Here is a 13,700-nt window from a genome sequence, read left to right on the forward strand (position 1 = left end):
AAATAGATTATCTTATGGTAGGTGCTGATAGGCCCACAATCATGATTTTTGATTGTACTTTCAGTGTGCGGGCCAAATCACTTAGCCCAAAGGTGTGCTTTCTCTTTGGCGGCTCAGGGAAATTCCTGCATCAGAAAGAGTTCAATTTTTGGTCGCTGTGAATGCGTCATCAACAACTGAATGACAAAACAGTGTAGGCTACTTTTGTTTTCCAATCGATTTAACGCGAAAATAAAATAGATATTATCTTCGGGAAATGAATGTGTTATTCAGTTAAAATACGACTGCATTTTCTCTTTAATATAAGGACGATAGTGGATAACTTTAAAAAAAATAGAAGTCACAACGTGCGCTAAATTTATGGCATGCCGTGATGTAATAAATTAACAGCTCAAGTCATTTAGTCGGTTTTTGAATGAAATGCGTCTCTGGCAGTCAGTGGTTATGACACTGACTTGTCTGCTGTGAAACTCGGTCCATGATTGGATCCCGGCACCAATAGAGGAGGGTTTAGACGCTACTGTCAGCTGCCAGCAGACCAGCCAAGAAAGCTGGCGGAGATAGCTGCAGGTAGAAGGGATCAAACCATACATCAACAAAACGCGTTTTTGGGAAATACTTATGGCCATGGAAAACAACGTCCCTGTTGAACTAGCCTCAAAGAAAAATATTAATATCGCCAGAAACTAAACGTTGACGTTACGTCGTGAGAAAATTAGTCAGTCAAAACGTGTGCAACACCTTGTGCTTGGCAGAAGAAAAGCCCGTTGTCACCGTTTTGTGGACGACACGCGTTTTCCTAAGGAACTTCGAAGATAGCGGCCCGTTTTCAGACCAGCCACAAACAATGAAACCAGCTAAAAGAGGTAGGCACAAATTGGCTATATTTTCTCTCTTTTTGTTGAAGCTGTATTCAGTCTCTGGTGAGGATTTCGCCTGTTGGTTTTAAAAGGAATGTGGCTTTTTGTCGTGAGCAAATGCAGCGTGTGTGTTTGTGTTTGAATTTGGAGGGACAGCTAACCAGCTAGTTGTCTTTGGAAGCGAGCATGGTGTCCATCTGGCGGAGCAACGGCGAACAGTCGTGTTGGCTTTGGTTGTGCGTTTGCATGAGGACTCTTTGTACATTTATTTAAGGAATGTAGGGCACCACGCTAACCGATTTAAAACGTTTTAGTCTGTCGGATCTCCATCTAGTGATTATTTATGATGCTCTCACAGGGTCGCAAAATCTGGCTTATTGATATAACCTTATCGCAAAGAAAGATGTTACATTTGATTGTATGCTGCTGTTAACGTTATGTAAACCCCGTGGCCGTCTCGTCGCATCAAAGAAGGGAATTGCTTTCCTAGCTCGCTACTTTGAATTGAAAGAGGGGATTTCCAGTCGTCGACCTTCTGCATTTAGCTAGCGTGTTGCATTGTTTGCTAGCTAACGTTAGCTCATGGTAGCTTGTCTTGAAAAGTTTCCCTTGTCTGCTGGAAATTCCAGGCCCTAGAATCAGCATGTGTGGCGAAAAACGTTTGACTTTAATGTAATGCATAGTTTGTTTTACGAGTTTATTTTGTACAAGTAACCATGGCCGTTTAAGATTTATATATTAACGTCACTTTCCTGGAGACATTGGGTAACGTAAGCCAGTGAAGTGGAGGAACAAAAGTAAGCCACGGTTACTTTGTTAGCATAACTTAGCTAGCTAGCTTGCTAACGGATTCAAAGAAACAATGGATGGCGAACCAGTAACTACAACTCCAATTCCCAAACTAACCAAACACGAATTTGGCTAGTAATAATAAACCCGCTATTCTCCATACTCGCCCGCCTTTACATATTTGTAAAGGAAATAGGTTCAGAAATACAGTTGCTGTGTAACCCATTTTATCTTTGGTAATTTGCGAGTTCAGAAAGTTTCCCCCCCCCCCTCCGACACTGTTTGACAGGGAAGGATTATCTCAACCCAGCCCACGCACCCCGACCAAGAACATCTGTCAAGTCTTTCAACGTTATTTCCATTTGGCTAACTTACGAAATCAGACCAAACCACCGAAGTCCCAGTCTTTGTTTTTTAATTATAATTTTTTCCCCGACTTATCACAACAATAATAAACCTGGAGATTAGTTGACTCGCACCAACATGCGTCGCAAACAGGTCTCTTTAATATGTGACTTTAGCCAGCATGGCTGTCTAGATTTACGAACTTGAAACAAAGCATTTTATCGTAAACATTTCAGCAATCTTGAAACATATCAGTTTTAGCACATGTTGCTGGCTCAACAGAAGGTCAAAAGGCGTGAAGACTTGTCAAATAAGAAAGCTAGCAATAGCAAATTCTCGCCGTTTCAGATGCATATTGACGCACACCATCTCCTTTGTTAGCAGAATGAGACTCAGGAACTCCCACATTCTGGCTTCTTTGGAGGGGCTCGGGTTACACCAGCAGACAGGGACATTTTGGGCTACTGCAATTCCCAGTCTCCCAGCAAAGCAAGGCCAACTCGGCAAAGCGCTGTTTTTGAAACTATATGAACGCCACTTGCCACAGTGAAGTAAACATGAATGATTAATCAACCATAGGTTTAGAATTTGGAAGTTGTAATCATCCTCATGACGGAGGGTTTTATCACTCTCACTCTGCCTGACAATTGCTCGACACAATTTGTTACGTCGATCAACCAGCTGTCTTCAGAACTGGAAGCGGGAAGCCAAACTCTTTGTTTACGTAGAGCTAGGTTGTACAAAGTACCCTCGAAGTCCAACTTTATTGCTGTTTACGCTTACACTTTTAGTTACTTCTCAGCACTGTAGAATCCCTAAAAAGTAACAGTTGGAATTTTTTATTTTATTTTAGTGTCCCAGTGAGAGCCGTACACCTCAGTATGCATTTTAAGGAATGTTTTGATCGTGTTAAATAGGTATTTGATTTATTTTTGTCTAAACCATGTCATCTGAACTTGGAGCAGTTGCCCCTTATCCGTGTCGGATGTGGGTCCTGGTTACATTTTTAGTGTCCATTGCTATCTGTAGGTAACAGTTGTTAATTTCTGTGCCTCCAGCATTGGAGGAGGAACGAGGTGGAGAGACAGAATATTCAGCCATGTCAGACAGCGACGGAGGTGAAGATGAGGGTTACCCCTTGGACCTGTCCAGTGGGGGGACCGGAGGGGTAGGGGGTTCTGGGAAGCGCCGTCGCCGTGGGAACTTGCCCAAGGAAGCGGTGCAGGTCCTGAAGAGTTGGCTGTACGATCACCGCTTCAACGCCTACCCCTCTGAGCAGGAGAAACTCAGCCTCTCCGGACAGACCAACCTCTCCGTGCTTCAGGTGAGCAGACAATCACACTGGCTTTTGAAACATGGCTTAGCCTTATGTTATGATGTGTGTTCCACATAGTTATGCATGAATGTTCAGATCCAAGGTCTGTCAGAAAGTACAATAGTTTTTGCTGACTCAGGTGGAAGAAGTAGGTCAGTGCGTCATAAAAGTAAACCAAGTGAAAATCTTCCATCAAAGGAATAAAACAATCAGCTCGTGTTCCAACTTGCATGGCAAACTAGCCTGAAACACAAAAGGTGCCATCCTTGTTTCCAACCACTCTGAGCAGTAGACGCTCAAGTAGCGAAGGCAGGCAGCTTGTCCTTGAGAGTGGATTGCTGGTGTTTTGTCAGTGCGTTGGAATGCAGTCGGCTGGGGCCTTTGCTCTCTGAGTCTGGGGCAGATCACAGCACAGCCTTCATTAGGGCCAGCTGTCTGTGTGTTGCAGTGCCAAACTCTGCCACCAGAGGGCATGTGAAGCAGACAGCATGGCACGCAAAATAACTAAATCACTGACAGCAAGAGGAGCATGCCTTGTCAGTGAACACCAGACATTCCCTCCACATAAGCTGAAGGGTGCCTTGTTGTGATATTTTGCTAATAGATTATGTCAGCAGTCAGAACTGGGGCTTGTTTTCTATGCTGTGAAGAAAAATAAACCAAACCATGGTAAACTCAAGTAGCCTGCGACATGCTGAAAAAAACAACATGGCAGGTTAAAATATATTCTAGTGAAACAAGACTAAAATGTATGTCCTCAACTGTCTGTCAGATTTTTAACCATGTCTCAACTGGCCAATCATCCTCTCTCAGATCTGTAACTGGTTCATCAATGCACGGAGACGCCTGCTGCCTGACCTGCTGCGTAAGGACGGAAAGGACCCCACCCAGTTCACCATCTCCCGCCGCGCCGGCAAGTCAGAGGGACGCCACTCCAGTGGTGGCAGCGCAGCAGGAGGGCCCAGCTCCCCAGAGAGCCCCACGCCCCCCTCGCTCCCTGCCCTACGCCCCTCCGTCATCCGGCCCGCTCCCACGCTCGACCTCAGCCTCCTGGGCAACACCGCCACGGCCATCCTGACCGGTGCCGGCTGCCTGCCAGGGAGGGACGGGCCCGTGCGAGCCCTCATGCAGGTGGATGCGCAGGGTCTGCTGAAGGAGGCCCATCCCGGGCACCGGAGCGAAGAGCAGTCCCCCTTCACCGCCACTCACCCGAGCCCCATCCCATCCGCTGTGACCTCTATACCTCCCCCTGCTCACACCACCACCTCCATTCCCAGCCTGGGCACAGCGAGCCCAACAGGGGGTCTCTTCAACACGCCTCCCCCAACCCCGCCGGAGCTCTGCCCCTCGCAGGACTTCAGCGACCTGAAGCTGCTGGTGGAAGCTGCGCTACAGCGGGCCGCCGAGCAAGAGCATCAGAAGAGGCAGCAGGAGAAGCAGACGGCGCCGCCAGCGTTGGCCACACCATCCCCCGATACGACCATCAAGAGCGCCCAGCCGGAGCCCTGCATAGTCAGAGCCAGCAAACCAGACCAGGCCCCCGCTGCCACCCCAAACAGGGACTCCACCATCCAGTTGAGTCAGCTGGAGAAGACCGTGCATCCGGTGTCTGTCCCAGTGTTTGGTTCCCAGTCCCCTCTCTCCCAAGCTATGCAGGGTGGGGGCGCCGCTGTCATGGCGGGATCTGCCGCCTGCCAAGCCGGTACGTGGAGTGTGGTGCGTAGCGATGTCAGACAGGCAGCCACCGCCACCACCCCTGGTGCTACAGCAGCCGTGTGGAGCCACTCCCTGCACACAGTCTCTGAGAAGGTCAACTAAAGCGCATCAGTATGTGTGTGTGAAGGGAGAGGGGAAAAAGTGAAAACTTTACACAGCTAAACAAAACTCCAGGGACTCGCTAACATTCCCAATCCTCAATCCCCAAAAACCCCCTGTCTCTAACTGACATTTCACCTCTGCCTCTGGCATCGCCTCTGGCCACGTGTGTCCCTGCATCTTAAGAGGGTTTCTACTGGTTAAAAAAACAATGGCAGGGCCTCACATGTTTCTTTCCTAAGAGGAGGCAGTTGTGCCATTTGAGAGACTTGTTGAGTAAAGGCCAGCTGTGGTAGTTGTCTCCTAGCTTAAGCCCCACGGTGGGGAGAGACGGCTCCTGTTCTTAGCATCCCCTAGTGGAGGACATGCCCTAACAGGTGGCCTCTTCAGAAGTGCTTTTTACACAAAGGTTTATCAGGACATTTTAGGACTTTGTAACGTTTTTTTTCTTTGTTTGTTGTTTTTTTGTTTTTGTTTTTTCATGAAGGAGGTGGTGGGAGTCAGTGGGTCAGATCAGAAACACTCCTTAAACCAGAACTCTGTAGCAAAAAACATGCAAGGACTTTGATTCTTTAGACACACTACAAGTTCTCCTCATGCTTTGGACCAAGACGGGAATCGCTGGAAGAATCCATATTACAAATACACTAGGCATTTTTTAATTTCCTCCTCACTGTAACTCATTTTGGACTGTGAATGGACCATCTTGTGAAGTCATGATTTATTTTTTTGACATAGCAAGCAAATTCTACCAGCATAGCAGAGCCACAGTGCTGTCATGCAATAGACTTTACACATCTGAATGCTGTTCTCTGTTAGTTACTGTATTTCACACCAATGTCACCAGCAACACTCATGAATGAATGTGTGTGTGTGTGTGTGTGTGTGTGTGTGTGTTTTTGAATGACTGCGTGATTGAGTTTCTGTTGTCATACATTCTGCACTTTATTTCTTTGTCAGATCATGATCACATGGGCCCAATTCATTTTTTTTTTTGGTTTATTTTTGGCCGGGTTTCGAAAGAACCAACTTGACTTCAACCACACTGATTATGATCTCTACACACAACTCTGCGTTGTATGCTAGAGCAGGTGTGAGATGTACAGGTATAGTGACTGAGTTAAGTCTTTTGAAATGGAAGAATATAAGAAAACGTGGGACCTAAAGAACACTGAGTCCATTTTATTGTAAGTGTGAAAAACTGTACTAAAATGGATTTCCAGCGTAGAGAAAGGAAATCTGAAAATCTCCTCCTAATAGGTGGCTGGAAGCAGGGTTGGCTGTCTGAGAGCTGGGTCTTGTTTGGGTTTAGTTGGCCTTTGTTGTCTTCAGCCCTGGCACCACCTCGGAGTCGCCTCCTCTGCAGCTTGTAGGGAGAGCTGGAAAAGAAGGAATGGGGAAGGCGGAAATGGATCGCCCCGCAGAGGACCTAACTCAGTTCAGTCATGGCTGTCAGTGCCGCAAAGTGTCAGATTTAAAGGGACCATGTTCTATTAGCCACTGAAGGCTGTGGTGTTGTCATCACCAAAGTCACCACCTGGCTCTGCTATGAGTATAGAAAAAGGCTTGCTTGTGTCTGTCTGTGTATGTGTGTGCGTGTGCACGTTTGTTGGAGAGCGATTGTAAAGGAGCAACATTTCTTGCGCACGCTTAGAGATCAACAACTCTTGGTCAGTGTTCATTTCCGTATCTATGGCATTGAAGTGGTCTTGATGACTTGTATGTAGCCTAGTTATGTGGTATTTCAGTTAGTAAATTCAGCTGAGATTGTTTGGGGTTAGCTGAACGAGTGGAGAGCTTAGGAAAGTGAGCATCATGGTTGTTTGGGCTTGTTTGGCAAAATCTCCTGAAGGCTGTTTGGCTGTCACTATGGATTTTTAAGGAATGGATCACTGCTTCAGTCGCAACCATTTTGGTGTGGAAATGTAGTGGACTGGTTGAAATCTGTGCTCAATTGTTTAAGCTGCGACTTGGGATGGCCCCTGAAATATTTGGCTAAAACACTAGCTCTTCACCTGATCCGTGGGCATCAATCATTTCTTCCAAGCCCTTAGGTGTCCCTTGTGACAAAGCATTCAGATAATTGACAACCCTCCCCCTATTGTTTTTTTTTTATTGAACAACATTTTGGCCTCAAGTTGAGAGTTATTGATTGTATTAGACGTCAGCACCAAATATGCCTGTAGACATCTGAGAATGTTCACCATCCTTCGTGAATTTCAACTGTCAAGTATTAGTGTGAGTGTGTGTTGTTTTTTTTTTTTTGTTTTTTTTTGCTTTGGTGTCGACAAACCCGTAAACCCAGGTATCACTTGACTCTGGAACAAATGTGGCCCAGATCTGGCGGTTGCTGTCAGAGCTTGGATCAGATTGTAACCTGGCTTTGGCATACCAATCTCTCCCTTCTCCCTAGGGCATTTCTTCATGTACCACTTTCATCCTCTAGAGGGCCTCCTCCTCCTCCTCCTCCTCCATTCCATTCTATTTGTTCTGTGGTCGTAGTTTCAATGAAACGGATAAGTGACGTGTCCTTGGTTAGCACCCTCTGTAGCTGCTCTGTTTTCTCCGGCAGAGCCCTTCTGACTGATCTGTTTTAAGATGTCTGTCTGTCTGCCTCTGTCTAGGAAGCCTGTTTCGAGGTCTGGTAAAATACACGGTTCCCCGCATTTGATGCATTTTTTTTCAGTATTGTTTCTCCTTTTTGTCCGACAGATAGGAAATCAAAGGTCTTTCTGTTTTAAGTGTGTGTGTGGCGTGCTCTCCTAGGTTTTCTCCTGATGTCCAGTCATTTTTTTGTTTTTGTTTTTTTTGGTTCCCCCTGCCCCTCTGCATGAACTGAAACTGTATAAAGCCAGCACTACAGGTGAAGGGTGGCCGTGGCTCCCCTGAGCCATGTGTCAGTCTGTCTGTCTGGCCCTTGTGAGCGGCCCTGTTGCGGCTTTCTCCGGAGAAAGCTTAATTCTATCATTCTGTGTATGCTTTAAATAGTTTAACTGAATGTATGTACAAAAAAAATGACCTTTTATGTGTCCAGAACATTCGTCTTTCCAAGGTGGTAGGTGTGCTCAGCAGGGCTTAAGCCTCTTGGCGTATGACGGATGGACCACTGTTCACATAGGGTTTTAAAATCCATTTCGTTTTAATGCATGTTTTAAAAGTGTAGGCCTAATCCTCTTTAGATGGTGAGTTACCCTCAGGACCAGAAGTAAGTCTCGCAGTTTGAGGACCATTCCCCCTAGCCCGCGCAGCGACAGTGACACAAAGCTGGTGTTACCACTATTCAAATCCACTGTGACCATTCCTCCTTGTTACTGATGTACTGGAAACCATTGGATACTGGATAAATATATATGAATATATTTTTTAAATGTTTATATTTTTTCACCGCTGTAGAATGACTAATGGTTAAACTCCTGATTATAGTTGTTCAGAGAATGGGTCCTAGATGCCAACGTGAAATGCATGTGTATATGTGTATATATATCTATATCTTTGGGTCAAGTTTTTTTGTCTGTTGGCATAATGCTTCTACAGAAATGAAACGTGTAGCTTTTTTCCCAGTATGACCAAATGCATTATGATGGATATGTTGTATATTTTTAATTTCAGTGCATCATGGATTAAGTTCAGGCAGTGAAACTGGCATTAGTGCCTTAACTGGGATCAAGGGAACCTTCCCTGCCTTCATAGAAACTTGGAGTAGTCAGTGCAATATATGCCTTAAACGTTTTTGTTTCATTTTGTTTTCTACAAACATTTCAGAGAAATAAAACTCATTTTCGTAACTCCTGACTCTTGGGTTAATCTATGTACATAATGTGTCGTACTCAAAGACTATTCCCCCACACAAAGTCTAATTGAGTATCGTTTAATGTTCAGTAATGTTGCCTTCACGTAGGTACCACAGCACATCAAGTTTCGTGCGATCCTTTTTTTTATTTCAAAATTAAGTATTCATGTTGAAGCTGCTCTGGATATTGGTCATTGAAACAATTACAACATAGGAAAGAAATGTCATCCAATCCATTTTTCACCTCCACCAAGGAGGAATACTCTTAACTTGGTGGAGGGTTGGAGCATGGGCCAAGCAAGAAGCCATTACATTTAGGGGTGGATTCAGGATTTGTATTTCCTTAGGCACTTCTATGGTGAACACTTAATATAACTAAATGGCCAACTACAACTTAATTGCTTCGAAGCAACTTGATTAGTACTATTGAGAAATAAAGAATAATTTCCACCAGGGTATGGGAGTACTAAAATGCCTTCAACTCCACTGGGTCATTTGGAAAAATGTGCTTTTGCTTTATGCCCATAATGAATCCTACATGTGATTTACCCTCTTCATTTCAACAGGTGCAGAGGTCCTTTCCCACTCCAGTCTTGTAAGAGATACCGACACAGGCATAAAAACAACTATCCTGACATTCCTTACAAAGTATTACATCTCTGGGAGCTCCAAAACCAATGTCAAATGTCTGCTATATGAAATGCAACTCTTAACACATGTTCATGCTTTTTATTGTACATTAAAAAAAAACATGCCCGGAATGTTCCAAGGATATGGCCATGGTGGTGCATAGACCTGATGGTATCAGGCACCTATGCATTTATAAAATGAATGTCATGCCAATTACAAGTGCAATATGTTATATGAATTGGAGGGGTGAGACATCAGCCCATTGATGCACTGTATGATTGTAGTGGAGGACTGTCAGATTGGGAAGTTATTCATCGTCCTTGTCTTTGGCTCCGTGCTTGAGAATGCGGGTGAACTCGGCATAGTTGAAGTTGCCCTTCTTGTCAATAGGTGCTTCCCTGAAGAGCTCGTCCACGTCCTCATCTGTGAAGCGGTCTCCCATGGTGGTCAGCAGCTCCCGCAGGTGGTCCTCGTGGATGACACCTGGTCAAGTAGAAAGAATAGAAATAGCGAGCGCGTGCGTGTGTGTGTGCGCACATGTTTGTGTTATTTCTTGTGTGTGCTGTCAGACACATCCTGGTCTGCGTCCACAGGCATCTCACTTACCAGATCCTTCCTCGTCGAAACACGCAAACGCATTTCTGATGACGTCCTCTGGGTCTGTGCCGTTCAGGCGTTCTCCAAACATGGTGAGGAACATTGTGAAGTTGATGGGGCCAGGAGCCTCACTCATCATTCCCTCCAAGTACTCGTCCGATGGGTTCTTACCTGCAAAGGAGAACACATGAAGATAGATCCCAGTGACACAAGTGTAATCAAAAATCAAGCGTAATCCTTTTCCTTTCACTACACTTGTTGTCCTCTCACTTAAGGGAACTTTTTTTCACTGCTGCAGCATATTCACGCCACATAAACCATGAAAAACTAAATCTCGTCGCTAAAATCTAATAATAATAAAATGTAATAGTAATAATAAATCTCTAAACACATTCATCATACGGCATTTGTGGGATGCAAAGCACATGTTTTTTTACGTTTTGGGGCATAATCTTTAGAACTCTGTAAGACTTCAAGCAATGAGACATGAAAGGTGGTATCTAAGTAAGTCTATTGAGAGTAATCAAGCATTAATCCCTAGGCTCTTTCTCCTCCATCTACGCCATTATTATCTAATCCTGCTCTGGGTGACCTTTAACCCGAGGGCCTATTGTCTGGCCCTCACATGCTCTGTTGTGTCTTTGTTCTGTTGGAATGTCAGCCGGCTTTGGGTATTTAAGGCATCCTCTTATCACTGTGGGGTGTCTCCACTTTGGAAGCCCCCTGGAGCACCTACTAGTTAGCAGGGGTTGCCTGGGTCTGTGAAACATCCTGACCCTTTTCGAATTCCTTCCTGTCTGGCGGTCTTACCCAGTGAGGCCAGCATGTCGTGCAGATCCTCCTTGTCGATGAAGCCGTCGCGGTTCTGGTCGATCATGTTGAAGGCCTCTTTGAACTCCTGGATCTGCGACTGATCGAACATGGCGAAGACATTGGAAGTGGCCCTCTGGGGCCTCTTCTTGGTGGTCTTTCCTTTGGCGCGTTTGCTAGACATGATGCTGTTTGGTGGGACCTGAGTGGCACAAGGAGAGCGTGTGAGTGTTTCCTAATTTGACTTAACAACCTAATGTAATTACTTGAGAAAACCCCCTGCGTGCCCAACAAGCCTTACACAATCAAGAGTGTGTGTGCATGTTTGTGTCTATGCCTCCAGTTCCTGCAGCTGGGTGTTGGCTACATGGTGATTATCATTGCCAGCACAGGAAGGAATTGGTGATTACAATGACATTACTCTGAGGGCACACTGTTAGCCTGAGGGTAAAGAGAAAATATCACAGCCAGGTGAGAAAATAACTTTGTTAACATAAATAAATGAAATATTAATGAACAAACCTTCTGCAGGATCATAAGAACAAAGGCTCTGAGAATGTCATGACAACACTCACTGAAATTTCTCTTTATGGGCTCAGTGGTTTTATAGTCTTGCTAAAAAAATAGATTATGGCGTGCCTTGTAAAGGGTACGATTTATTTTTTTCTCTAAGTGGAAGTGCATTCACATACTGCAGCGCTCCAGGGGCCAATCTAGTTTGAGCTCATTTTCTTATCTTAATTTGTTTTCTTTGATCACACCTCTGAACAAAGGCACACTGTCTCTTTGCGGCTGTTCGTCAGTGTAAAACACAAATGCTCTCTCATTTATTTAACCTCATTTTGCCTCTGGGGCTGATAATGTAGTCAAATATCAGCCATTCCAAAACCACTCAAGTTAGATCTTCAAGTCACAGAACATCAGGACTGGAATGAAACGGCAGTTCACAAAACTGAACATGTAAACACATCACATTTATCTGGCCAGACATTTGAGTAAGATATGCTTTAGTGCAATCTTTGTAGTGCTTGCTTTTGACAAGGAGCGGTAGTACTTGGCCAACTTCTGTACTGATACTTCACACAAATGTGTGTGAGTGAGTGAGTGTGTGTGTGCCTGTGTGTCTGTGTTGTGAAGGAAGCTGAAAATGTAAACAGGGTCCTGCTCTTTTTCAAGCCTAACCTGATAAGCAGCCCTTAAATGGCTTTGAGTTGTCTTTGCCTTCTCCCGCTTCTCAGCAAGCATGAATACTTTTTTGTCTGTTCAAGCGAGTGCTCCTCCTATTGCACCCCAAGAACACCTTACAGTTATCAAGAAAGATTATCTCCTTAGATTTTTCCTTCTTTCCTCCGCTGCAAGACTGTTCAAAACCTCTTCAAACAAGTATCTAAATGAATACCACACTGCATAGTTGAAATGGTGAATGGTTGAAAGGTGGAAATAGTTTGATGTTTTTCATTACAACTTCAAAAGTCAGACACCAAACCAATTTCTGCCTTCCCCCTTGCGAGTTTATTCTCCTTCAGGAATCATATGCCCTAGTCGCAGAGTTTTTCACCTCCATATGTCTTATCTCGTCTCTTTCCCTCCACACTCAGAACCCTTTCATACAGCACCATCTCCCAGCCAAGACGGTTACATCATCAGACTTACTAATCAGTCTCTCCTCTCCTCCAACCTCTCTCTGCACCTCAGCCTGCAGGAAATGATAACATGAAGCTTGAGCAACCGGCCAACAAGAGAATCTAATTCCATGCCATGTCACCAGGTTAGGAAAAGGTTAGGTCTGAAAGCAAAAACAAAAGATCCCTTTTCTCACAACTTAATGTCTTCCTCTTAGATGGCATTTATGATGCTGTCAGGGGCCCAACATGATGGGATTTGAGAAACCAATGCAAAGACAAACTGTTGACATACGTACATCTGAAGGACATCAAACCATTCAGCACTCACTGGACAGACAGTTGCAAAATCTACTCACCTACTTATACATTACACACCTAAAAACCCTTAGTGACAAAGCAGACGAGGAAAGAAGATGAAGGCCACATGGAATGCAATTCAAAGCCCAAATGGAAGGCTATTCTCTCTCAGCACGCTATGGAAAGATTGTTTCCAAAGGCTGACATATATGAGGAAGGCCTATTTATTTGGGTCAGAGGGATGCTGGAATTCCTCCCTGTAATCCTGAGTGATGGTGAAGACTAGCCCTCACACATCCAGCCAACCCAACCACCCTTTGCCATGGGAGCACATACTACCTGACAGAGTAGGAGTGTGCTACAACACTCAGATCAGTTCTCTTCCATTAGAACCTGACAGATATAGTCGCAAGACCACAGACTTCAGGTCAGGCCAGAGTGTTAACCCGGGCGTGACCTGATACATTCCCAGCCACAACCCAACGGCTCATTTCTCACAGCCCCTCACAGCGCAACAGTGCCCCGGGTTCTGGAGACAGCTGAGTGCTCCAATTCCAATCAAATGAAGAACACAAACAAACAGAAAAAGAAAAGAAAAAACAAAAGCCATCTCACCTTGGCTTCAGGTGATCAAATTAGGAGCCCACAAGCCCTTTGTCAAGTTCCACGGTTGAGAGGGAGGGAAGCAGTTGTTCTTACGGTACAAAAGTTTGTTTAAAGCATCAGCTTAGCAATGTGCCCCACCTCTTTCCCTCTCAGCCAACCGGGTGCCCGGGCTTTTCCAAACAGAGACAGCCCAGTCCAGGGATTTAGCCATATAAGGGAAA

At 45.0% G+C, this 13,700-nt stretch overlaps 2 protein-coding genes across 2 annotated transcripts; one reads left to right on the plus strand and one right to left on the minus strand.

Annotated features, from left to right (window-relative positions):
- The first annotated feature begins 518 nt into the window (after nt 1-518).
- Nucleotides 519-8,909, plus strand: LOC122130724 (homeobox protein TGIF2). The gene is made up of 3 exons (XM_042705451.1): nt 519-866; nt 3,053-3,318; nt 4,123-8,909. The coding sequence occupies exons 1-3, from the start codon at nt 848-850 to the stop codon at nt 5,125-5,127; spliced, it is 1,290 nt and encodes a 429-aa protein (XP_042561385.1). The 5' UTR covers nt 519-847; the 3' UTR covers nt 5,128-8,909.
- Nucleotides 8,910-9,040: 131 nt separating this feature from the next.
- myl9b (myosin, light chain 9b, regulatory) lies at nt 9,041-13,637 on the minus strand. The gene is made up of 4 exons (XM_042705453.1): nt 13,489-13,637; nt 10,952-11,153; nt 10,151-10,312; nt 9,041-10,027 (listed from the first exon to the last, which is right to left on the minus strand). Exons 2-4 carry the CDS (start codon nt 11,133-11,135, stop codon nt 9,852-9,854), a joined length of 522 nt encoding a protein of 173 aa, XP_042561387.1. The 5' UTR covers nt 11,136-11,153; nt 13,489-13,637; the 3' UTR covers nt 9,041-9,851.
- Nucleotides 13,638-13,700: the final 63 nt, after the last annotated feature.

This window comes from Clupea harengus, unplaced genomic scaffold, assembly GCF_900700415.2.
Source record: "Clupea harengus unplaced genomic scaffold, Ch_v2.0.2, whole genome shotgun sequence".
NCBI classification, from domain to species: Eukaryota; Metazoa; Chordata; class Actinopteri; order Clupeiformes; family Clupeidae; genus Clupea; species Clupea harengus.

Excerpts from the sequence above, each read along its gene's own strand:
- LOC122130724 (XM_042705451.1), top strand. Across the intron at positions 3,319-4,122 it reads CCAACCTCTCCGTGCTTCAG|ATCTGTAACTGGTTCATCAA; the intron begins GTGAGCAGACAA and ends ATCCTCTCTCAG.
- myl9b (XM_042705453.1), bottom strand. The coding sequence starts at position 11,135 with ATGTCTAGCAAACGCGCCAAAGGAAAGACCACCAAGAAGAGGCCCCAG. Across the intron at positions 10,313-10,951 it reads CGACATGCTGGCCTCACTGG|GTAAGAACCCATCGGACGAG; the intron begins GTAAGACCGCCA and ends TCTCCTTTGCAG. Across the intron at positions 10,028-10,150 it reads TTTCGACGAGGAAGGATCTG|GTGTCATCCACGAGGACCAC; the intron begins GTAAGTGAGATG and ends CTACTTGACCAG.